The 27,825-nt window shown below is 40.5% G+C and overlaps 1 protein-coding gene across 3 annotated transcripts in view; it reads right to left on the bottom strand.

Moving 5' to 3' along the window:
• The window catches only part of LOC117946625 (growth factor receptor-bound protein 10-like), a 69,635-nt gene that overhangs the window by 12,312 nt on the left and 29,498 nt on the right, over positions 1 to 27,825 (bottom strand). For 2 of the 3 annotated variants that reach the window (XM_034874902.1, XM_034874901.1), the window contains exons 4-5: positions 22,808 to 23,090; positions 20,658 to 20,802 (exon numbers count right to left, since the gene is read on the bottom strand). In XM_034874902.1, the coding sequence (XP_034730793.1) occupies positions 20,658 to 20,802; positions 22,808 to 23,090 (428 nt within the window). Of the gene's footprint in view, positions 1 to 1,376; positions 1,960 to 20,657; positions 20,803 to 22,807; positions 23,091 to 27,825 lie in introns of those variants that run through there. The other variant, XM_034874903.1, reaches the window with a different exon arrangement.

Consider the following 27,825-nt stretch of genomic DNA (forward strand, 5'->3'; position numbering starts at 1 on the left):
AAACAGAGATTATTTCAAAGTATTTTGGTAAAGTGCAAGTACAATAAATGACTATAAAGGTGTACGTGATATGATAAAATAAAGCAAAGGATTGATAGACCCTTTTAAGCAACAAAGGTTAAATGTAGAAACGGATTATGTTAACGCCACAGGGAATACTAAATTGTGATAAAGTCGTTTAACACGTTTTTGAAAACTGCCTAATAGGTGGGTGAAGCCAGCAATTTTCTTCAAACACTAGCATAGTATTTATCATATAGCACCCGATACCCTATAGCATGAAGAGGCCTGTAATCATAGCACACAATAGACTTTTTAAAACTACGTAGCAATTGTGATGTTAGAAATCACAGACAAGCGTTTCTTAAAGCAACTTGTTGGTGTAATATAGAATCAAATATACTGTAGTGTATAACAACTACCGTCTCTCTGTCTGCACCAAATGGATACGTATTGTACTGTGGCTTAAGAGGAAGTAAGCATGGCGTTTCCAATTATAGCTGATCAAGAACATGTATGCAAGTATCCAGAGATAAGAATATTGAATTTGCTTCACAGACACAAGATCTTTTTAACCCTTAACTTATGTTTACAATTAATATGTTGAAATTGGGCCTGTAATATTAATACAATCCATGAATAACACTGCTTGCATTTTGTTGCCATTAATACGACTGACTCAAGCACGTACTCACACACACATGATGAGCCACTACTTATCTGTCCAGTATAACATACTGTATGGCAACAGTACATAAGGCTTTACTCTAAGATCTCATCTGAGAGACATCCATGTACATCTAGATATTCTTCCGTATATACTGTAGGTAAGCTTTTCCTTGTTAGATATCGACAACAAATCCAGGAAATATAACTGTCATCCCCATTGTGGTAATACAGTCCAAAATCTACGTCCACTAAGTCCACAGGTTGGCTATTCAAAGCTGCAGAGAAATCTAGCATTGTTAACCTACACAGGAATCCAGCCAACAAAATCTGCACATGTCATATATGCACACTTCCCACATAATAATATCATGACAAAGACATTCTGTCCTCTTCTTGAGCAAAGATGCAGCTTACAGCATCACAGTTTGCACTAACCAGGCCTGAGGCGCTCAGTCTGAAGTGTTCAAGACGAAAAGCAAGGGAGCCTCAATCATTCAAAGCTGCTAACGTATTAGACTCTTTTTCTTTTTACTGGTCTGCTCACATCTTGAAAAAGACAAATTGTCCTTAGCCTTTAAGGTATTTACGCATTCAATGTACCACTTTAATCGGTTAATCATAGCAGCACTTCAAAGAGAAATAGTCTTAACATGTAAAAAGAGAAGAAGGCAAAGAGAGGCAGAGACACAGAAAGAGAGCGGTCTTACCTCTACGGCCCGCAATAGGCAGCAGTCCGGGGAACGCGAAGGCATTTTTGGAGTGAGCCTGGCTCCCCCCCCACACACACACATACACACACACTGACTCTCACACAGTCACAAATACAGAAAACCTTGCTGTTTTGTCGTTCTGTCTCCTTCAGAAAAGAAAGACACAAATTTGAGTGCCAACAGTTGAGAGTTGCAGTTGTGCTACCTGTCACATAGCCTGTAGATTAGTCCTAGTGGTAGACTAGGCCGCCAGCTTTGTCTCTCAAAAAAAGAAAAAAACTGTCTGTGTGACCTAAAGCCGCGCACAGAACAGGGACACAGAGACAGTCAGTGATCGGATGGCAGCAGGTACAGTACACTGTTTCCAGTGCCGGTTGAGTCTGACAACTATATTTCGTTCTCTCCCTCTCTCTCACCCTCCCTCTCCCTCTCTCTCTCTCTCCCTCACAAAGGGTTACAGCCTCAGCCATGGGCTCCGAGGCACACTGAATCAAACCACACACTCACCAACCAATCATAAGGCTGCAGCAGGCTGATGTAATCATTCCCACACAGACCCAGTCGCACACACACACAAGTACACACAGGCACACAGACACACATACACACACTCCCTGAGAGGCAAAAGCACTCCAGCAGACACACAGACGCACAGTCATGCACAGACGCAGCCAACTTTTTCAGACCACTTGCAAGCTTCTCCGCTTCAGTTTCTTTTCAGAGCTCAAAGCGAGAGGGTTCATTTGAGAAGGGTGTGGGGCAGTGAGAAGGAGGTAAAGCAGGAAGAGGAAGAAAGGATAAAGGAAGGAGTAAAAAAGTGTGTCTTTGTCGCTTTTCTTGTCTCCAAAATGTTCATAAGTTTTCAAGTGAGGGCTTGTTGGCTTGTATGCTTTTCCTTTCTTCTTTGCATCTCTTTCCCTCTGCCTCCGTTCCTCCGTCCTTCCGTCCTTCCCTCCTTCCCTGTGGAATAACTTTGAACTTCCTAGTCAGATCTAACAAGACTCATTACAGAGCAAATGAAATGAAACAAACCTGGGGCAGCACTTGACCAATCCAACCTTCTCCTCCTCCTCTGGTGGCTAGCTTCGTGCCAACATTCTTTCTCTCTAAAGAACAAAAAACCTGGAGACCTTTGCACACACATGCAGATGAACACAGAGCCCCCCACCCCTCCTTTTAACTCCGATATTTAATACAGCATCAGACAGACAAAAGCCTTGACACACCCCGTCTAGGAGAGGCAAGAACAGCTTTAGGTTGTTCTTGAAGCAACTTCTTCTTGTCTTCTACATTAAATGTGTGTGTGTATGTGTGTGTGTGTGTGTATGTGTGTGTGTGTTTGTGTGTGTGTGTACATGTGTAGATGGGGGCGTGATCCAGGAATAAGCAGTTCCACAGAAGGAAGGTGAAAATTGTGGTAAAAGTGGGAGCAGTCAAAGAGATACAACTTCTTTTTTTACTATAGCGAGAAACTTTGGTGAGGGAAATGGGGAGCCTGTGGCTGGGGGAGGGGATGGAGAGAGAGCAAAGTGCATGTATGTGTGTGTGAATGATTGCACATGCACACAGGCACGTATGTGGGTGTGTGTGTGGGGGAGTTACAGAGAAACAGGAGACAGACAGGCAGACGAGAGAAGTGAAGGGAAAAAGAGTGGGAAGTGGTAAGAAAGAGGGAGAGAGAGAGAGAGAGAGAAAGACTGTCTAATGACACACTGAAGTTGAATGTGTAGTATGAATGCTTCCTACTGTTAACTACATATCTAGCAAGCACAGCTGTCTTTCCCACCCACCCCCTCCCTGCCGCTACACTCACGCAGACACACACCCTCACCTACGTCACAATTAGTCAGCCAGAGGGGAAAGCCCCTAGAAGGCTGCACACATCACACATGCTACCAGACTGAGTAAACCCCGCCCACTCTACCGGCAATTTCATTTTGCCCTGCAGCTTGATCTGGAAACCTGCACGTTTACTTCTCCTGCTTCAGTACACAAATATTCATCTTGAGCGCTTTTGGTGCGTTTAACAAAATGACAATAGAGAAGAGACAAGAAGATTTTTGTTTACATTCAACATACCGATTTCAAAAGGCAAGTTTTCTTTTAAAATGGAACATAAACTTTCCCTGGAACAAGTCCTACAAATAAAGGATGTGTTAGCCTTACTCCCAACTGGCTTTGGTAAAAGTTCGCTCTGCAAAGTACGTCAACCCGATCGTTGGTCTGATTGGTTGAAGGACTATCCAATTGCGTACAGACTCATTTGAACTATGCCCGTTGGTCACGCCTCTTGTACAAATCTATTGAGCTTGTCTTTGTCTGGTGATAGGCAGACTAACATGCCACAATACAGGTTTTTTAAACATAGCGCTGTAATTATAGGAGGCACTCAATCAGTCCATTAACCTCTACCCTGCTGACAAAGAATACATTACAATTGGTTAGAAGGTTTTGGAGATATGGTCTACCTTTAACCATAGCTATGATGTCTAGAAGACAGGAAGGATCATTCAACAAGGTTTCTGTTGTTTTAGACAAGAACAAGAACCCAGGAACCATGTTTTCCATTGGTGCAAAAGAAGTCAACATACTTTGTGTGAGCTGGCCTGGCTTTAATACGAGGTTCGGCATGGGTTTCTATTTGACATAACAAGAACAAGGTTATTATAATAAAGAAGTGGGGTTAAGTGTTTATTTTGCCACAACTAAAAGTCAAGTCTTGTCAGTGATGTCCAAAGTCAAGTTCCATTCCTGACGGTTTGTTCATAAACATGATGTGTTTATTCATATTATATTGCGGTTGTTATGTAGTAGCAGTATTAGTTCTTGCTTGGTTGTGCACTTTAAAGACAGTGAGGGATCATTATATTGGTACTGGAATAGCAGCTGTTACTTGTTAGAGTGAGTATGCAAACAGAGGCCTCCCACCTAGAGCCAGGTTCTGTCCGAGGTTTCTGTCTGTTAAACGAAAGTTTTTTCTAACTTTGTGGTTTTGTAAGGAGTTATACTTTCCAAACTGGTCTTATGTGTACAAGGACAGTCAGATCTTTGCACAAAGAGGTCAAATGCAGGGTGATCAAATGTCTGAGACACATTTGGGATAGTTTATTGCAAGAGCATAAATGGGACAAAATATACAATATAAGCTCCTGTATGAACATAATTTGTGCAAGTATGGTGAAAGAAACACAAGAAGGCTTGGCTGGTTTAGGGACATATCAGGACAAACTGTAGGTACGCAGCAGGCAGTAATAAGTAGGAAAAATAATAACCAGCATGTGCAGAAGCAGCATGAATCATAAGAAAAGTATCTACTTGTGACATCATAAAGACCACCTCATCCATGTATTTAACTGTGACCAGTGATTTATATAGTCAGATGACACTGATCAGCTGAGAGTGTTCATGACTTCAAAGAAAATGACCAAATCCATCGACAAAAGTCCTTCATTAGCTGTGAAAATCTTATCTTTAAATGTGGCAAAGCCATTAAACCGCCTCATGAGTGGAAGGAATAACAAAGCAGACAGAGATGACAGCGGAGTGACATGATTCAACTGGCTAACTATTTCTCGGTCTTCTTAAAGGCAAAGAATAGACATGTGAGTAAAAAACGAGGTAGGCAAAAGTAAGGGGGAAAGATAGAAAGAGAAACAAAAAGTAAGAAAAACAGAGAGGGAAACAGAAAGAAAGAAAGAATGAAAGAAAGAAACTCCTATCTTCTAATGCTTTTAGGAGTGTTCTCATTTAGATGGATGAGTTTGGAAGGGCTGCGCCTCTCAACCTCTCTGATGACTCAGGTCTGATAACTGCCCCCAGGGAGAAACTGAGAGCTCCAGGCATCTCTCACACACACACACACACACACACACACACACACACACACACACACACACACACACACACACACACACACACACACTCACACACACTCACACAGTCCTAATACGGACACACACACAAAGACAAAGCTAGAAAGAAACTAGACAGGCGCAAACAGACATAGAAAAAGTAAACTGCACTGTATGAGAACGTGCTTTGTGAAAACTAAAGTACACAAGCGTGTGTGTGCACGCCCAGCAGCTCACACGCATACACAGATCCATCTCTTCGAGAATTGGCTGCTGGTCTATAAATAGCTCCACTGGTATTATGTACACATTACAAGCCATTACATCAGAAAGGAGTTAATCTGGCAGATTACAATTCTAAAAGAGTATTAGCCATTAGGCATACAAGCCTGAGCACACATTAGGATCCATTACATTGGGACAAAGTTGTGAAGCAGTTTAAAAGTCAGGCAACCTGGATAAAAGCTTCATAAGGGAGAAAAAAGTTTCACCATATGTTTATATGTAAATGTAACCCCAATGTCAACTCTTCCTGGAACATCATCGCAGAAAGGAAATTCCTTCCGATTAACATGTGCAGGGACTTTCTTGCCCTGAGTTGAGCCTTCAGGCTGTGTACAATTATGGCCTACCCAAACCTTAGCCACAGCACTTAAACAAACCTTAACCGTCTACAACTTCAACATCTTAATAACTAAGCTTGTTGGTAGTGGTACGCACAATCTTTAGAACAAAAAAGATTCACTCGCTGTATTCTCAGAGCTCTAGAATACTAGGTATGATAAAGTTTAATGTCAGTTTTTATATAAGATACAACGAAATACAACATGGAAATTAACAGTCCCTGGAGAGACTTGATTGTAAGACCAGAAGGCAGAATAAATGATTTAGTTTTAAGTATATAAAAACAAAAAATGGAGGGTATAAAACATTACATTGTCGATTATTCAAACATAACCAAGTCATAAAAAAGCAATAAAAACATGCACAACGTGGCTGGGTTGGCTCAGTTGATAGAGCAAGCGCACATACATAGAGGTTTACCCCCAGTTTCCACAGGATGCGTAACGGCTGCGGATCCCGTCCAAAACGGCGGCAAAGTCATTAGGTTTCCATTAAAGTCAATGTGTGTTTTTCCACTGACTGCAGAACAGTTGCGTTGCGGCTCCGTCCCAGCTGAGGCAATCGCTCTGAAGCAGATACGCAGAGCTTCTATTTTTTCCGGATGTCGGAGAACTCGCAGCAATTCAGCACACGGTAGATAGTGAGGGACAGGAAGTTGAGCACAGAAACAATTAATAAAAATCTGGTTAATCTTTAAAATATAATAGACCGTGCTCAGTGCGGATCATATTTCCCTGCACTACAACTTGTAAACACTGAATTGTCGAGATCTCGTGGATCCTCAAGACTTCAGCTGTCAGTCATGGCCACAACCATTTCGCAACAAATCTGGACCTGGTGGGTGTTGACGGACGGCGAAGCACGGAGCCGTCACACAGCGGAGCCGATGCGCAGCTGTTACGCTTCCGGTGGATATTGGGGGTTACTCCTCAACGCAGCGGCCACAGGTTCGACTCTGACCTGCGGCCCTTTGTTGTCACTGTTATTCCACCTCTCTCTCCCCTTTCATGTCTTAATCTATCCTATGGAAATGAAAGGCCTCAATGCCTGAAAAAATGATCTTAAAAAAACACAACACTTTCAACATTGAGCTATATCTGCTCTGTCTTATAACCCTCTATTTGTGTTGCCAAAAAAGAACTGTAGCTATTGATAAGCTGCTTTTGGCTCACACAACTCCACTCCAGCTTCGTTTTCCCATTAACAATTACCCTTCATAAAGCCCCTCTGGTTGCAATGTGGTGCTGTGTGTGGTCTCGGCCGCCCCTGGAAACTGATTTTCGGATGATGAGATGGAGACACAAAAACTTGAATGGGCATTGGACAATTGGCTGTCCCCGCTCAGCGCCAGTAGTCAGCAGTAGTGGGAGGCACAAGCCAAGAAAACTGCTGACTCATGAGGAAGGGACAGTGAACTGTAATTGTCATCCAATTACCATGTTAAATTAAGTCCCAAGACATAGAGGCCTATCTAGGCTCAGCAAAGCAAAATAAGGCAGAAAGGGATTTAGTAGGCAGGGGAGAGAGCAATGGAATAGGGAGGGAGGAGAGCAAGATGGTTTAGAGAGAGAGAGGGAGATGTATGGAGAGAAACTTAGGAGGAATAGACTCCCAGTGCACACTGACAATACAAAGTCATGTGCAATGGCAGACTGCCATTTCAACCACTGTGCAGCCATGCATCAAACCATACACTGTATATTGGGTAGTTAGTCATCCCACAGAGCTTGCTCTGTCTATAAATAATGGAGCCTTAACACCCATTCAGGGTATTAAGACTTTTCAAGTTGACGGTTGGAAGATTTTGGAGCTGAGCCGGGTCAAATTTAATTAGCAATACACAAAAGTAGCACAAATATAGGTCACAAAAAACACACCAGGCAAAAAACATTGTATGCATAAATACAGTGTATCTGTCACAACAGGCAAATGTTGGGAATTTGAAGGCAGAGGCAAGAAACAATGTCTAATTTCAGTTAAATAGTGGTTGTAAAGCAAATGGTCTAGCCAGTACAAAAAGAGACTGCACACCCAAATTGATCAGAAAGCTCTTTCAGTTTTACTCATTAGTATTTGCTGCAACACTTTTGATAACCTGGTGACCAGTTTCCTGGTCTCATCCATTTTATAGTTTGTTCAGAACATAAACAGTTTTTAAGAAGTTTCTACGGAGACACCTCTACACACCTGCCCTGTCATACTTTTTAGATTACTTTTAAAAATTTAATTTGTGAACTTCCTGTAGTGTCGTCTAGACAGGGTTATCATGATGCAAGAACAATTTCTTCCCTATTTATTATGAGTACCGGCTGAGAAAAACTCCGCATGGAGCCAAATATTTTAGAAGCAAGAGGAAAATTGTCTGTGTGTGTGAGAGAGAGAGAGAGTGTGTGTGTGTATGTGCGCGTGTGTGTGACAGACAGAGAGAGCGAGAGAGTATGTGTGCGTTTGTTCGTGTGGTGGGGAACAAACACACAAATTGTGCACTAGCGGCCAATTGCCAGCCCACCCTGGAATCCTTTCAGACCACTGCTGATTTGGAGCCATTGTCCAATTACAGAAGGAGGGCAGAAGGATGGGGTCAGGGTAATTGTCATTGGTCAAACAAAGGATAACATCATTGGCACAATTTGGGCAATATACAGTAGTTTCTCCAGACAAGTTAAGACTACCAATCGCCATGATAGATTGTATTTCTTTTAGTCACATTTACACTGTTTCAAATTCATGCAGAAAATCACTGTTCCCACAAGTTACTTATAATTCTATGAATGAATAATCATACAACTGCAATAAAGGATACCTGTGTGAGAGAAAAACATCTACAGATCCTTTTGTCCCATGACAGTAAAAAGAGGACTGCTAGCATCACAGGCAATTAAAAACAATCAATTCCGTTCAGATGAACAGCATGTGCCACAGTTCTGTACAAACTGTCTCAAATAATACATTTTCAGACAGAGCATTGGAGATGCTATGTCTGTCACTCGCTCTCTCATTTTTTCTCTACTGAAACAAATTCCAATTGCTGAGCTCTTTCAGTCAGGTTGCTTGTCTTTTTCTTCAATTTTAAAACTTGAAAGACTGAAGGCCATAGTTTTATTTGTAACATAATTCAATGTCTCTCCTTTTTTCTGGTCACTTACTGTTTTTCTTAACTATGTAAATAAATAAAAGTGTCCTGTCCATCATTCTTATCCTTAGAGGAACACGCCACCATTTGACGGTCACCTCTAACTCTAGATAGGTGGGACAACGCATTTTTGTCTCAGTGCATTGTTTTAGTATGGTGCAACACGGGCAGCGCCGCCACTAGTTAGCTTAGCGTAGTGAATGGAATCCTAAGTTGCCAGTTAGCATGTTGTGAGTAAAAGTGAGCCTACAAAAAACAACAATAACCAAATTACTTATTGTGGCCTGCAGATTCACAACAGATACAAATAGCCATCCGTTTAGGACTAGACGATTTCAAAGGCAGATGTTGATTTGGGACTATAGTACTGTATATTGGGCGTAAGCACAGCCAAAGCACTACTGACATTTTTTTTTTTACCTTGAGTTGAGATAATGAATTTACATATTTCTTATTAATTTATTATTAACACTAATTTATCAACATATCATTGTTTTTAAGCAGGTTTTCAATTTCTCAGACCCTGTTTACACGAATACGCTTGTGGGTGAAAGCTTAATTTTTTTTTTAATCAGATGGGCCTTTCGTTTAGATGGCAACGATGTTTTTGAGGCGTAAAAACACACAAAAGTGAAACCACCCTCCAGAGAGGAAATCTTAAAAATTGAGTTCCATTCTCAAGGGCCTACAACATTTCTTCTGCCACATGGCATCATTTTGTCATTGACTACATGCAACATATTAATACAACAGCTACCTTATTTATTGATATTGATTGATTTCAATGTTGATCAATCCAACACCAAATATTCTATTACCTTAAAATAATGTTTCCAAAATTATTTCAGTGGTTCATTAACTCGTTGGAATGAGACATAGGAATAACGGTAACAATTCCTCTTCCAACCTGTAGGCGGAACGAAGAGGAAAAGTGCTTTGCTCTGTAAAGGTGCTGGTTGACAAGTAGCTAACGCTAATGTAATTCTGTTACGTAAGATTACGATACCATTCAACATGTTCATTTATTTTTAGTATGATTGTTTAGACCCCGGTTAAGAACTCTGGGCTAGCTAACCCACAAATTCATAAGTAACATTAATTGTACAGATAGACTAATCTAATGGTAATTTAGCTAGCTAGCACACCCGTGCCTTCCGCCTCATTCCTCCATTGCTGTAAGGCTTCAATCGGGATGAGAGATGATAACAGCCCCAGGGACACATCCACAGTCAGCCCCCAGCCAGCCAGCAACCATCCACTATCATCACAGCCCCGGCCAGGGGACACATCCATTCCGCAGTTAGCCCCCAGCCAGCTAGCAACCATCCACTATCATCACAGCCCTGGCCCGGGGACACATCCATTCCACAGTCAGCCCCCAGCCAGCTAGCAACCATCCACTATAATCACAGCCCCGGCCCGGGGACACATCCACAGTCAGCCCCCAGCCAGCTAGCAACCATCCACTATCATCACAGCCCTGGCCCGGGGACACATCCATTCCACAGTTAGCCCCCAGCCAGCTAGCAACCATCCACTATCATCACAGCCCTGGCCCGGGGACACATCTATTCCACAGTCAGCCCCCAGCCAGCTAGCTGCCATCCCGGTCAGCACTTAGCTCCGGTGCTAAGGACGCTAACAGCAGTTTACTGAACCGTTGGGAAACAGGGCCAGGCACCTGATTCAGAACAGTTAGCTACAGTTAGCTAAATTCACCAGACAAAACAGTAATAAGGCACCAAAAGGAGTGGTAGCACTGGATCTGGATGGGAAGGATAACTCTGTGAGTTGGAAGAGGTGTGTCACGATTCTGCCTTCTCCCAACGCAACACAGGTTCGTTAGGCTGAGTGTTGCGATTTCGGTTTTATTTTCCATATCGTTACAGCCCTAGTGAGAACGCAACACCACTTTTGCCTTTTCTCTTCAGATCGTTTCCGTCTAAACATAGCCTCAGTCTCTATTCTTCTTCTTATTACTCTTTCTTCCCCCCACTTCTGCTGTTTCACAGCAGCAGCTCAGAAATCTGAGCTGTCCTACTTTCCCTAAGAGACAGAGAGGGAGGGGGGAAGAGAGAGAGAGAGAGAGAGAGAAAGGACAGAGAGAGACAGAGAGAAAGGACAGAGAGAGACAGGGAAGGAAGAGAGAAAGAGAGATGCAGTCTCCATGACCTACATGAATTTAACAGCTCTGTTCAGCTTTGGCCAGATGAAATGCCTACAGGCAGCAACACATTGCTCTCTTTGTGAAACACATGGACACACGCAAACCTAGTAGGGGTGGGAATCACCAGACGTCTCAGGATACAATATCAACACAATATTTATGTCACATTAAGATATTTTTGCGATTTTAAACAAATTGTAATATTCTGTGATATATTGCAATTCATTACCTGTTTTACAACTTCAAAATGTTCTCCCAATTACAAAAGATGTCCCCAAAAGAGAACTTTGTCAACATCTGTTTTATCTAAAAAGATTTTATCTCTGTCATCTCACTTAAATAGTATTGCTGCAACATGGGATTATCAAGCAGACAAACTGAGAAACACATATGAAATAAAAGACGGATAAATGCCCTCTGTGTGCTGTATCGATTATTTCCTTCACCCCTAAAACATAGACACATGCGTTTACACCTGTATTCAGGCACATATGGGTGTGTATGAGGGTGCGAGGACGCAAAAAAGCACACTCAAATCCACGTGAGTAAAATACTTTTCACATCAATATTGTTTTGCATCATCAGTAATATGCCCAGGGTAGGATAAATGCAAAAGCACACACGTGTGATACTCTGACAATCTAAAAAACAGAGACAAAGACAGATGAGAGAGCTAACATCAGCCCATTAGCTGAAGGAGTAATGGGTTCTTGCCCTATTAGCTGGGTGAAAGTTGTGGCTTCTAATCTTACACTGCCTGCCTTCTGGGACACAGAGTGAGGGATGGACCATTAAAGGTGCATCATCACCAGTTTCTGGGTGGTCCAGTCATGTTCCTATAGAAATACATTTATTTAGCTAAATTTAATACAGAAAATAATTAAATATAGCCTTAATAATTAATCTTTCATTATTTGAGGCTTGTGGTCTCCTACCATTACCTCAATAAATTGATTAAATTGCTCTGTTTAGGATTCCCTCAATCTATAACAAAACATGAACTGTGATGGCATAATTTAATGCCGAGTAAAATGAACCGGATGCACATTCATATACTGTATACTGTGCCTGACAGTCAGTCTGTATTGCTTAATTGATAGGCTGGCATTATTTAGACAACTTTGGAAACAAGTTTGGAATTGCTGCTTCCACTCGGGCAAAATGGGCAGTTTGAGATGAGAAGTGTTGTATTTACATTAGTAGCAATCTCAGTGACTGACCAAAGCTTTTACACAGCTTAGTTTACTATACTGGAATACACTGCCTCTTGAACTACAGTCAACATTTTTAGACATCATTATTCGTGCAGCAAATCCATTTCTTTTGTATGGCAATTTTGTATCTAGTAGTATACAAATGTCAAAATGCTTCCTTAGCGCTTGTATTATGTAGCAGACGATCGCTATTAGCAGTGACAACATCTGTTTTTATATGCAGAATCTTTATAGCTGTAGTTTATTTTAGACTGTATGTTAATAAAAAGCTGATTTTTTATTGGCTCAAGGCTATCATGAGGTGTTCATCACATGCAGCTTTCTGGTAGAGTGTAGGCAGTGGATGCAGATGGCTTAGTGGTTGCAGTGACACTGACCTATTTTTATTGGAAGTGTTTAAACTAATTTTCCATGCAACAAGATGAATTTAAACAAACAGTTTGTGGCTATGCATAAGTGGGATACTTACCCAAGTGTCGGCCTCCTCTAGGATAATCTTTTAGTTTGTGTGACATTGTGTATTTCATGGTACATTGTATAAGCACTGCCCTTGGTAATACAGTATACTAATGCACAGACCACAAAGGTTTTTATGCACGAGCTATGAGATGGTGAGCTGCTCCCAAGTGGCTTTGCCCAGTACTAATTTTAGAGTCATATTTATCTAAACTGAGCCATTACTCAGACTAATCATGCCGGCCTACTCTATTATTCAACAACAGGCGATGTGTGTGTGTGTGTGTGTGTGTGTGTGTGTGTGTGTGTGTGTGTGCATGTGTGTGTGCGCACGCCTCTTGTGTGTGCGTGTGTGTGTGTGTGTGAGTAGCAAGGCATGTTTCCATTTAGCAGCAGGGGATAAATATGGCCCTGACACATGAGATGTTCCAGACTCAACCACAACCTGCCTGTCTCTTCTCCAGGTAGTATTTGTTTCACAGCAGCCAAATAATTATTATTTCACAGCACCAAATGCTGCAAATCCACTCAGTCACTCAATGCAATTTGTATATATGTTGGTATATGCATCTGCTTGAAAAAGAGAGCAGGGTCATGTGAGCTGACAAAGGGTTACTGTACTGCCTGCAAGCTCTCTTTACCTTTGCCACAAAGAGCATCGAATGACAAGCATGTTTGTGTTTGTGTGTGTGTGTGTGTGCGAGTGCATGCCTTGGGCTCAGAGACTGGATGTAATGGTAGGAATAATGAGGCCAGCAGGCAGACACACACACACAAACATAAATGTGACTAGCTGGTGATCTCACAATTCGGTGTGTCAGAGTGTGTGTTCCATGTTTCACTTTAAGATCCATTTAAAAGCAAGCTGGCTGCTTGATCCACTCACAGATGGGGCCTGCAGAACACATCAGTGCAATGAGAAGCAGAACACACTCATGCACACACGCACGAATGAACGCACGCACACACGCACGCACGCACGCCCCAAGGTATTTTAACCCCTAGGTGGTACATGTGAACAGTCCAAATTGCAACAGATAGAAAACGTTGCATTCCAACAAGATCTGAAGGGATCTTTGTAATATCGGTGGTTGACAATTACTATTAGTGTAGAGCCTTCTACTATCCAAAATTTACACAAAAATAATGTTTCTCAACATCCAAGGAGAAAATAATGCAAAGTCATGATCTCATTGTTTGATTTACATTTCTGTGTTGTTGTTTTGAGAATATATTTTTAAACGAATACATTAAAATGAGAATTGACGGTGAGGAAAATACTTCCGGGCATCAGGAGTTTAAAATTCCATCACAAAGAAAGCGTAAGGTAACGGAAAATACATGCATCCAGCAGAATTCCTGCAGCACCGGAGCAATCCCGGAAGTGGAACGTCAAGGATATAGACTACGTGTGCACTGACATTTGTCATCACACATGTCTAAAGCATTTTACCAATATGCAACTTATGTTATAGTAGAAAGTGGATGAATCAGAGAGCTATGTAGTGTTATGTTAGCAAATGCTATAGCTCGCTAGCATTAGCTATCTTGTCCTCTCTGGGAGACGTAGATTGCAAATAATCATTTGACATGCTTAAATCTAATGTTTTTTAACTAGCTACAGACACTTTGTTGTTATTGTGGCACTGATTTGCATTTGTCTTCCACATGCAGTACAGTAACTGGTACTGTCATAAAAAAGTTTTAAAAAGTCACATACTGAATAAAAAAGTCATAGTAGGCTATAGTATGTCATAAAAACACTTATAAAGGCATTGAATGCCATAAAAATAAATCATAATATAGTATAGTAAGTATATATAAGTATAGTAAGGTAAAACGGTCTTGTGAGGGTCTGGAATGCTCGGCAATGGGCAGCATCCAACCATGAAACGACATCTGTACCCACACACACACACAATACCCACTACACAAACCAGAACCTCCTCACAAACACGCCCTTATTTTTAAATACACACACTTGTGCACGCGCCCACAGACGTTCCCACACGATGGGGCCAACAGTTTGGGCATCGACAGCATTCCATTCTGCTTTCCTTTTATAGTGGAAAAATCTGCCCTTTGACCTGGAGTATTTCCAACATTGAGGAAGGAGGCAGCCAAAGAATGCCATGCTTCAGAGCTAAAAGAGAGAGAAGAGGGGTGGATCGATGCCCATCTGGGTGTTTCTAGAATCCTATTGCTTTCTTTTCAGCATCAACAATGGCTAGTTCAAGTATTCACTGTGTAAAACTGTTTTTGGCAAACCATTGGTACATATGTAATAAGCTACTGTTTGTTAACATGTTCGCTTATCAATTTAATAAAAGGGATGATATGCTAGTGTTGTATTAACAGCTTGTTTTTGCCAAAATATCCATTCATGCAGGTTTACGTTGACTATTTTGTTTTAAACATCGTTAAACATTTAAACATAATTCCAACAAAGAAGCATACATAGACTAGGGATATTATTTTTTAGAAGCTTGTACAATGCTGAGATGCAAAGGAAGACAGTATGCTGTCTGTCTCATTACTAGATCACACCTTCCTTGTTACTTCTTTCTGCTCAGAGTGAGTAATTGAATAAAAAAGCTGGTGGTACTTATACTCGATTTACAGCATCATCAGTCTTACACAATCCTAAGAGTAATGATTCAGAATTCTGATTCATTAAGAAACAGGTTGCATGATCTCTACAAGCTGATATGGAGTTTGCTAACATCATGAGCACTTCATTAACATTCTACTTCAGTGCAGTATAGCAGATACTGTGATAGTTTTTTAAATAAGTAGTGTTACAGCTTTGACGTCTTACTAAACTGGAGGCATATGTCATGCAAAGAGAGAGAGAGAGAGAGAGAGAGAGAGAGAGAGAGAGAGAGAAAGAGAAAGAGTAGAGAGAGGTGAGTTACTGTGAGAGGTGGAATTGTGCATCAAACAGCATCACCATCATTAGAGCAAAATGTTAATATACAGTAGCTCAGCATATTTCACAAGACAATTCAGAAAAGAAATAGGCGGGAAAGGATACTAAGAAATACACAAACAATCTTATCTAAGTAATATAATAAAAATGCAGAAAACCAAAAAATGTATTCCACTTTTTTTATTATGTAATTTACAGTAAGTTTGTCCAGCCCATATAGATCCACAGATACATTTTTTAAAGTTCTATAATGGGGCAACAGTCAGAAATCACTGCACATATCCACTGTTAGTATCATCCACATTCAAAAGATATGAACAAAATGCTTATGTGAATATTTCAGTACATCCTGTATCTTGATAATGTGCCGCATATATCTCTGTACATGTTGCTTTAATCTTTAAATTGAATACTATACATCAATAATGTACAACGCAACAAAATCCTGAACATTTGCATATTGTACTTATCTGTTTATGAATAATAATTTAGTCACTATTTCTTTTAAAGGTAGACAGATTGATAGCAAGATTGCTTAAATGTGCGTGATATAGAAAGCAGTAGCGATATGTATATTATTAGTCAGACTTGTGCAACTAGACAACGATTCTGGCGGTAAGCACCAACAACTAATTTGCTAAAATTGTAGTGCCAGTCAAAAGTCCACAGCTTGTTTGGCACCATGTGCTATTTTAGTCTTCTTTCTTTATCATGTGTGAACAAGTATGTATTCTCTTTCCATCTGTATGCATTCATATCCCATTAATGCCTGTTAGTATATTAGCTTCTTCCCCACAGTCCTCGTGCTTTTTTGCCTTGCAGATTTCCTTGTATTGTGATGGCACCTGGATTGTTGATGCGGCAGCTGCTGCTGGTCCTGCTCAACGCCCACTATTATTACAATTATTATTTTTGTTTGGAATAGTTGTATTATCTTTACTTCTTCTCCAGTTGCCTCTGTTCACTCATTACCGTTATACCCACTTTTATACCCTAAAATTATAGTTAAGTCATATTTCTATAATTATTATAGTTAGTTAATATTTTAGTTGCTGTGCATATTTCTCTCTTTCAGTCTCTCTCTCTGCTAAGTGTCCTGAGACTTTTCCTGCTAAAGATTTCCCTTCGTGGTCTGAAAACATAGGCACTAAGACTCTAGAGTGGCTACTCGCTCCAGAGCTAATCACTGTCACTCTCTCACTTTTTCCTCGCACTTATGATATTTTCGCTACAAAAAGTGTATATATTTTTTAAGTTTGTAAGTGTTCATTTCATTATAATATTTATCATGAATTATTGAACATGCACATGTATTTTATGTTCCGTTAAAGAGGGGTGGAGGTGGGGTCACATTTAAACATTTACTTAAAAGTAACGCATTAGTTACTTTCTGAAGTAACTAGTTATTTCTTATGATTTGTAACTGAGTATCAAATTTTGTTAATTTTTTGGAGGAAGTAACTAGCAACTGTAACTAATTTCTTTTTAAAAGGGACTTGCCCAACACTGTACAGGACACAGTGTACAGTACTCCTGCCTACCCAACATCAACAGGAATGTTGCCCAAACTTAAGGTTCATAGTAAAGGACTAAAGGGTGGAGGGATGACAGAAGATGACTTGTGACTAGGCATGCATGATATTGGAAAAAACTGACATTGCAAAAAAAATTCCCTTGCAATATATAGAGCATTATGAAAAAAGAAAAAGTAATTTTTAAAAGATGACAAATATCTCTATATGGAAATGATAAATCATTCTCAACTACTGCTGTGATTTTGTAGGGGAGTGCATCTACATAGAAGATGAAGTATAATAAAATGTAAGGCTTTATAAACACCACAGTAAGTAAGTGGTGGCTGTGACTACTCTTCTGATGGGATTTTGCAGAGGGTAATTAGGTAGAAATACGCTGGTTGACTAGCATGACACCATTGTATTCATATAATTATCAATCCAGGCTAACTGCATGTTGCTTCCTCTAAATGTCAGGTTGGGGTTGACTAGCGGGGCCGCTCGTTAGTTTGATAAATTGATCAGACCTGCATGTCACGTGCACTAGCAAAAAACTCCAAGTATATCCAAGAACAATAGTGTATCCAAGAACAATTAAATCAGTGTAAATGACGTTAGATCAGACACAGACTTCTGTAGTAGATTAATGTTACATTTAGTTTGTTTTTGCAGCAAATCTAAAACACTGACTACTGTAGCTTTAATGACTACCCATCATCACTGTCAGCGGCAGCTGCTGCCTTTGGTACTTTTCTACAGTATCAAGGAGCAAAAAAGGATTAGCGTCAACATCGCAACGTCCAGCGATGTGACTATTGCGCATGCGCACACTGCGATGCCAATGCTAAAACACATTATCATTCAGCCCTACTTGTGACAAACAATAAACACTGATATAAACTCCAAGACACACTGAGATAGACAGACCAATAGAAAGATAATAAAACACAGACTAAAGAGGCAGACAGGGCATGGGGATCCTGCCATACCATAAAGATCACTGAGCTACAGGACATCCAGTCCAAGAACAGTAAATCCAGCAAAATCTTTCAACCCATCAAATCAGTGTTCCCACACTACACTGACTGGGGCAGCTATGGGAACACAGTTTCTGAGTAAGTACATAACAGCCCTCTCTATTGCACTACTGAGGACAGACTGTCAGGAACCGACTGAGAAAATGAATGGATATACTAGCTAACTGCCTTGCATTCATAGGTTTTCCATTGCACGACATGGATTACACAGGCCAAGCTCCTAGTATGGATATGTATGGAGTTTAAGAAAGTCCAGATTTTGTTTGCAGTAATCCTTAGCAGGCACAGGAAGACTATCTGCCCATCTGTGCACACTTTCACACATACCACATTGGACTGGTGCCAGTGTTCATAGATGGCAGCTTCCTCATTCAATGTTCTTAATCATTACGCAGCTCCCAAAATAACTAAACTTATTTATTCGGATTTGGCCTTGTTTGTTTCATTGATGCTACACAGCTTAAAGTTTAAGGCTCATACAACTGCAAAAAAATGTACATCACCTGTACTGTTTGAACAGCTACATTGCTTTAACACTGCCCTTTATTATTTTGTTAGTTTGAAATCACTGAACATACTGTGACTCTATTTCAGAGTTTTCCTTTAAGAATGTTCAGCTACAAAGACAAGTAAGAGACAGGAGGGCTAAGTGGGGAAATGGATAAAGACAGGAGGGAGAGGAGAGTGGAGGAAAGTGAGGTAATTGGGAGTCATATGGCCATGTCAAACAGCTTGCCCAGTGATTCCTGACAGCCCAGCGCTGCGTCCTCATGCCTCATGCACACAGGCCAAAGAGTGAGGTAAGGAGGAACAGAGGGACAGAAGTATGAGAGTCTGTCAGAAAATGCCCGGAGATCGAAAAATTCAGTAAACTAAACACAGAAACTTCTCACAAGCCGGCTGGCTGACTGGACTGAATGTTTGGAGGGCAGGGAGAGGGGTAGATAGAGAAAAACTGACAAACAGAGAGGAAGAAAAATGGCACAAAACAAAGCACAGACGGTTGAAAAGATTATGGTTAGAGGTCTTGGAAAGTGGGTTGGGAGCAATATAATTTACCTGCCCACCATCCCACTTGTCAAACTCTAGACAGACCACCACTCCACTCTGAGCCACTTAAGGGACAATATGTTGTACGTTTGCCTCCGGAGCTGGACCCCAAAAGTAGGAGGGTTTTATTTTTCAACGTAAAGGTGCTGAATTGAATTTCCACTGAACGACAACCACAATGAGACATACTTTCCATTCCCATCAAAAATGGACAGACACTGCCAATGCTGTAAATAGTTTACAGAACTCACAAAGACAAACAGGCAGACGTGAGCGCAAACACACATGCATCTAAAAAAAACAAATACGCCCATATGCATTGATGGATGCCCAGCACACTTACACAGGTTTACATGACTGTGAGCACAGTGTGTGCATGGTAAAAACACAATGGGAATTCAATTTTCCACAGCCATTTCTCAGCATTACAGCTTTATTGCAAATGTTCGGTGGTCCACGCAAAACAAAACCAGTAAAGACTTTCTTTTTTCTATATCTGGTAACTGTTTACCATTATAGCCAAGTTTAGATTTTAGTACATTCTGAGCCAGGAAGAGTACTTATGAGAAAATTGTCCGTCCTCACATTACTGTAAGCTGGTATGTTACTGTAGCTAGCACTGGCCCCATGTGAAGATCATTAGCAGTTGATGGGGGGACTGCAACTTCCAGGAATAGACAGACCAGTCTCTAAATAGTCAACAAATGAACACACAAATACATAAAGTCTCAGAGAAATTCAGTTTGTGCAGGTTGTATGTATATAAACACACACACACACACACACACACACACACACACACACACACAGAGTCTATGCTTCTCCACTCTTCACCTCATTCTTTTTTCTCAAACACAGCCGCAAAGCCTTTTGAGCGCACACACACATGGATTGTACAGTACAGTGCTATCACATGCAAGCAATCAACATACCTCAGATGAGCAAAACATGGGGCAGACGCAGAGCAGGGAAAATTCCTAAAAGCATATGTCCAACATTCATGACCACTAAACACAGCTGATTTACGATTTTCCAATACTGCATCCTTAAAAACAAGTCACTTGAGTCACACTTGTCTCAGGAATCAACATACAAGTAAATCAAAATCAGCTGATGTCTCATATCCTGTTTTTCTGACATGGTCTCCCATATCGTATGAAGCCAATGTTCGGTATCCAGTGCAACCGCACTAAATTATAATGTGTAGTAAAATATGAAACCAACAAGAGCCATGCTGGGAAAAATTTGACTTTCATAATTCTTGAAAAGTTTCTACAATGTTGTTTTGTAGGGTTTGACTTACATATTTACAAGTGGAGGTTTCTCCAGGGGGTAGAGAGCCAGGACTGAGGACAGGGGAGCTTGCTGGACTGCAGAGCTCTGGAAAGGGGTTGGGAATGGCCGGGAGAGATGATGTCCTCAGCTGCTGCTCCTCCTCCTGCAACCTCCTGGACAATGGACACAGGACAGAGGAACAGTCCTACAGTTGTCAAACGTACTTTTTGTATTAGCTTGTGTTCCCTAATACACATATGAACTGACGTCTAAGGTTGTGAACTGGAACAACTTCTTTAAAAGTAAAATGGGAGAACTTTGAAATGAGAGTCGCTGACACGTGTGCAGGAGAGAGAGTTGGAATTACTCAAGCATTGCTGTTCAGTATCTAGGCTCATGTGTGTTTCCATCTGATCTGCCTATAATGAATGTCTCCCAGCAAGTGGAAATCACAGACCCCTGCAGCGTGCCAGCTAATTTTCTGCAATATTTATCACACATCAATATTAAATCAAGGCATTGCTTTAAAGTAGTTTTTAAATGAGGTGCATATAGTGCAAGCGTGTGGCCTAAGAGAGGAATGATGATTTGACAGCTGATCATAAACCTTGCAGGATTCAGTATTTAAAATGGGCAGGTCGGTTTTTGAAATTCTAGCTAGATAGCAGGGAATCACTGTAGAAGACTCAAACTGTCTCTCTGTAGAACCCAGCAAGTTCAAAAGGGAACGAGCCTTTTGATGTTGTCCCATCTGAGCTTGAGAACAGGGTTATTCAGAGGTCAGCCCTGAATAATAAGAACTTCAGAGCCTGAGTCTGTGTGTTACAGAGAGAGATAGAGAGAGCTCATAAGACAGAATACTCCATTACCTGATCATCCCTCTTCTGTTTCTGTCATACTCTCCGAAGGCAAATAATAGGAGCTGACACCAGCTCTGCCGTGAATGCCTTTGTGTTTGTGCGCATTGTAAGCATGCAGCCACACTTCTACAGTATGTGTGAGTGAGAATACACACTTTTGAATGCATACAATAACAGCCTTAGGGAAAATAGGGATTACTACTTTTCAAATTGAGAGAGACATTTGTACATGGTACTAAAATAAATGAGATTCTTTACCTTTCTCCTCCTGCTGGTATAGTTTGCAACAAAAAGGGAGTGACAAGGAGGAATGGGTCATTCAAAGGCTACAGAGGAGTGGAGAGGAAACGCTATCCCCAATTATCAAGAGGGTGGTGAGGAATGATAGTGTGGAGTGAGAGTCTTTTTTCCAATGTGGAGAGAGAACAGAGGAAAGAGGTGTGCAAGTGTGTTTGACTATGCACATGCAAATGTATGAGGCTGGAACATGTTAGTTTAAATTTTAGGGACATACTTGTTGCCTGTGTATGTATGAGTGGACATGTACAATTGAAGTCTTATTTAGATTTTTAACTGCTGGTTTATTTGTACCATTATCAACAAGGGTGTTCACTTCTGATTGTATTTAGGATGTGTTCGATGTCAACACCTGATGAATGCACACAATTTACTGACGAACAACTCATTCAAAATTCCATTCAACCATGTGTTAAAGGTCCTTAAAGGTTGTGGCCTTTACCAACTTTTGTTTGGTCTGTAAAATGTCAGAAAATTGTGGATTACTTTAACTAAATTAACTAAATGATTCAAATTGATTAATTGACTATTTGCTTTAAATTTAGTAAGTGCTAAACTGAAAATCTCCTGTCACAGTTGTACTTTTGTTTTACTTTACAACCACAATTTCTTTCTAGCGTTACTATCACAAATGTTTCAGTTTCAAAGAAAATGAATGAGCACTTTGCCATCCACAACAAAATTCACAGGCTGATGGACATTCCCTGAAAACCTCTGGGCCTAATCCTCCAGACCAAGGTTGTGTCATATTAACATTCATGTGGTAGGACCTATGTTTCTCTATGATGCTGGTTATCTCACTGTAGTGGTTTGTAGGGCACTCACCAAACTCAATATGCCGTCCTGCAGGCAAATATGTTTATCTATAGTACATGTTTATGCATTCAAATTAAGAGCCATCGATTTTTTCCCCTCCCCTATTGTCTAATGCCTGCCACACAACACATCCCTGTATGAACTCCTTAAGTGGGCAAAAAAATGTACCAACATGGATATCTGCACATACTATGGAGGCACCTACCGGACAGCGAGGATGTGCATGGGTTGTGACCGTCGGAGGATTGTTTGAGGTGAGTCCGCACATGAGGAGGAGGAGGACGGCTCTGGGGAGACGTGGGTTAGCGCGTGTAAGTGCTGACCCTGCCGAGGCTGGTTGTGTTGCATGTGATTGTGGAGTGAGGAAGAGTTCTGTCCATTGTGCAGTAGTGGGGTGGAATCTGTCTGCTGACCACTGCAGGTGGAGTACAGGCTCTCCTGCGAAGAGTTCATATCATTCACCAGGGCCTCCAAATCGACGTCATCCTCTGGAGGTGACAGACAGAGAAGGAGCACATCACTGACTGAGAAGTAAAAAAACTCTAAAATAAGACTAAAAACGGTTGAGGACAAATGACCACAGAACAGTGTGGAGCAGAAAACACATCACTACAGCTAGAAAGACCCAGTCAAACGTAAAATGCAATAAGACACAATAAAAGAAAGATGAAAAGCCTATAAGCCTGCTGCTCTGGTTATAAATAGTTGGAGCACACACAATAAAAAGTAGGTAAGTCTTTGGGTTTGATCCCTTGACCTAACTTAGCAACACCTAAATTCTAAGTAATAGTTAAAAAAAACAAAAAGATTACACTGGCACACATAGAACACAACAGGCACACGCATGCGCACACACACACACACACACACACACACAACCAGTTTTGCCAGAGTGCTCAATCAGCAAGACTATCTTGACTACGTACACGGTGCTGCTCTGTGTGCCAAATCTCCAGGGATAACAGGTACAAGCTCAAACCTGCCTGTAACACTTTTTAACCCTTCACAGTGAAGGCATCACACTGTAAGCATCTGCTCTAACTTCACTGCATGTATCAAACATTCTGTGGAAATCTTTCTAGAGGGGGAATCTATCCTCAAAGCCCCTGTGAAAACATCTAGGCCCATTTAAATTCATGAAAAGAATTTTTCAACTGACTCTAGGAGCATGTCAAAGTATGAAACGAGCTCAATTAAAGAGAAACTCTCTCTCCAGTTGCTTCATGCTGTGAAAGTTTTATCGTCTGGGTAAACTGGGTAGAAAACTCTTTCTAAATTACAATACGCAGGGCTGACTCGTCGTATGATTAATAATTCTTCATGATGAAAATACTGTAGATATCTCATGAATTCATCATCCAATCTCTGTATCCAGATCCCTCAACTGTACTGTAGGACACACGTAAACCACTAGGGGGAGACAAGATCTAATTGTACAGGACAAGGGCTCTCAAATGTATGGGGTCCATGTGAAGGAACCCCATTTGGATATTAGGACACAATCGCAGATTTAAATAACATTCATTATAATAAAACCCACTAATTAGATATGTCTTAGGATGGAGTAATATTGCTATTTGCACTGATTCTCTTAGTGGCCCTACATTGTAACATGCAAAATGAAAAGATGTCTCATTCTTAATGATTAAATGAAAAACAATCTGAAAAAAGAGATAGGCTAGCATATTGTTAGCTCCGTCCACTCTAATGTATACTATACTAAAACTTCAGCCACAGCCAATGATTCACAAAATAAAGCTGAGAGTGAATAAATGAATGAATGAATAAAAGCGTATTATGCACCAATATTTTAACTTGTATCATGCCGTCCTTCAGTCAGAACTCTAGGGCTAAAAATACGCCCTGTACTGTGTGACTCATGTAACTTCCCCACAGCTCAGGGTGCAGGACAGCTGACAGCTGGATCATGTGAGGTGGTGCAAGGGTCATGCCACTCTAAAGCATCTAAATGTTCCACCACTCAGCGGACAGCTGACGTGGGAAAAGAGCAATTTGATTGATTCTGAGTTTTAAAAGCACTGGTTTCAAAGTGAGCCCCTAAGCCTTGCGAGGAGTCAGTTTCCCGTTGAAGTACACCAGATTTATTTTTTCCATTAAAAATAAATGTTCTAGAGGCAACAACAACAACAACAGAAGCCAAAGATTGGCACGCTAGTAAACATCCCAATGTCAGCATGCATAGCTTTGTCTCCAGCATTGAAGCTAAAAGCTGAAACTGAAGTGTTGCCTTTGAGGAGCTTTTGCTAAAAACGTGTCAGATAGCTTCATCACGGGTGGCTGTGAATCACAGGTGGTTAATCTGTAGGTATTAATAGTGACAGGTAAGCTGGAGCAGCTACTTATAGATAACCTGGGTGCTAAAGTGCTACATACCACAGGACACAGGGTTCAAACAAGGCCATACAAGGGTAAGGACCGGGCAAGACACCTGTAGCACAGGACAAAACATTATGGAAAAATCAAATATCCCAATATTTTTCACAAAATACATAAATGTCGATATTGTGATGATATTGTATGGTTGACTACTGGTGCTTTAACAAAATATTAACACAAGGAGAGAATGGATAAATAATTACCAATAACGTGGATACAGTGACTAAGTAGGTAAAGTCAATAATAAAAACAGCTAGGAAGTCTGGTAAGTTCAGAAAATGTCATCACTTTACTGCTATGCTAAGGCTGGGTGATATGGAGAAAATCAGATATCCCGATATTCTTGTCCTAATATCTCAATGTCGATATTGTGGCAATATTTTAGGGTTGACAATTGGTGCATTAACAAAATATCTTCACAACATGATATAAGATAAATAATCCACAGTAAGATAGCAATACGCCAAGAATGAACCAGAACACACCTCCCTATAAGACCAGCACGCCCATGGGCGCAGGTGCGTTTGCTATTTAAACAATGTGGGCGCTGGACAGAAAAATGACAATTGCGTCAGTCTCAAAATGGCAAAAAGACTTGGGTCGGGCTTTACGCTGCCCTGCGCTTGGTGCAAGACAGGGCCCTTTGTGGTTAAAGGTAAAAATAATACAAGAATTCAATTCAATATTATTTATAGTATCAAAATCATAATAAAAGTTATCTTGAGACACTTTACAGATAGAGTAAGTCTAGATCACACTTTATAATTTACAAAGCCCCAACAATTCTAGTAATTCCCCAAGAGCAAGCACTGCAACAGTGGCAAGGAAAAACTCCCTTTTAGGAAGAAACCTCGGACAGACCCAGGCTCTTGGTGGGCGGTGTCTGACGTCGCCTGTTGGGGGTGTGATGCACAGTGGCAATAACAGTCACAAAAAAGATAATGGAACAGTGACTACAAATGGTAGTCGTAGTAGTTCAGGTCATAGCAGGGCGCTGCAGGGCGTTAAAGGGTGTAGGGTGGCATAGCAGAGCATAGACGGACATTGCGCTTGAACAAGAAGAGCCTGAAACAGGCTGGTCACAATGAAAATGACATCACTTTACTGTAATGCAGCCTTTAAAACCAGGAAAAGAAAAACACTTAAGCCAAGTACGATATTACAATTTCCAAAATCTAAGAAGATATCTAGCCTCATATAACGATACCAAAATAATATCTATATATTGCACAGCCCTACCTGCATTAAGCACCAGCGGTCGTAAAGGTATTTTTCTTTTTTTTTTAACAACATAATCAAACAAATACATTAGAGCAAACTAGATACTACAGTAAAAGTGAGCAAAATTCCAAAAGTAACTTCTGGAATTTTGCTTTTACCTTTACACATAGTCCTCTTACATCCATCATTCTCACTAGGTGAGACATGTACCCTCTGGCTAGAGAGAGAAAATAAATGTACTCATCAATCTAACCTAGTTTGGCTTCTGGATGGGGATTGCCAGAGCTTTTTGCATACAATAAAACACAACCCGTAAACCTGTGCACGGATGCAGGATTGCTGCGTCCTAACTAGTCATACGATTACAATCACCTATGCATGTCACAATCAGACAAACAAAGATGCGTCATGCACCCAGATGTAAGGCTGACAGATTGATGACACAGCCATCATGCAGGCACGCACGCACAGGCTTTAAACCCATAAAGATTTGGAGCAGTTAGCAAACCAAGGTTGTTCTTTCTTTGACGTGGAGTACAAAAATAAAAGATATCCCAGATAACACACATACACTTAGCCTTGGCATGTAAGAAACATTTACACCTTTTTGTCATGGCACACATGGCCAATATTACAGCTTTAATTAGATCCTCTCAGAATATCACACAAAGCTACAGATGCAGACAGAGCTGTTGACGGTGGGAATTTTTGCAGATGTGATGCAGTTGCTTATCGGCAACAAACTTTCGTAACACTACACTGGATAATATCTCTACACTGTAAAGATCATCATGTTATTGTAGCAAGTAGCATAAATCAAGATAAAGATAAAATTGGTTAAAAAAAAAGGTATTTACACCTCAAAAGCTTTATTAGGAAGAGACAGTCTAGGTTAAATGGACTGCTGATACTGTGTAATAAATGGATTGGGCTATTGCTAACTTCCATAGTGATTCATTTGACAATTATTTTCTTGAATCATTTATTGATCTTTAACATAAAAAATAGTTTGTTCTTCAAATTTCTTTAATAAATTATTCAAAACCCACACAAATTCAGTTTACATAATACTTAAGACAAAAACAATAGACTAACAGTTAATTTTTAATGTATTGCCATTATTTTTCTGTCAATCGATTTAGTCTATTAATCAACTAATCATTTCAACTCCAAACTGAACTGTACAATACATTTTTCAAATGTGTTGGTGGTTGGTGGTTTTAAGGAGTTCCATGATTTAAAAATGAATGTTTTAATTGAAAGTTTACCATATCAAAGTGAAGATCTTTGTTTTAAAGTCAGTCCTCCATCTATTCCTTTTCAGATTTTGGCCTTCTAAGAACATATAATCAGTTAAATTAGGGGTAAAAAAGGGCCAAAGCTTCCTCTGTTGTCTTAGCCACACTAACCATTCACTCCATTGACTTTTGGACCAACAAAGTTACAAACAACCAAAAACTGAAAAGTGAAAATGTCCAATATCATCCCAGATAAAAAAAACACACAAATAAATTCACATGATAAGTGGGTCTGCTACAGCGTGGTACAGGCTGTAACTGCTTCGCCTCAGATATCTTAATGTTAGTACGTACCATTTAGAGATTT

This window comes from Etheostoma cragini, chromosome 6 (assembly GCF_013103735.1).
Source record: "Etheostoma cragini isolate CJK2018 chromosome 6, CSU_Ecrag_1.0, whole genome shotgun sequence".
NCBI lineage: Eukaryota > Metazoa > Chordata > Actinopteri > Perciformes > Percidae > Etheostoma > Etheostoma cragini.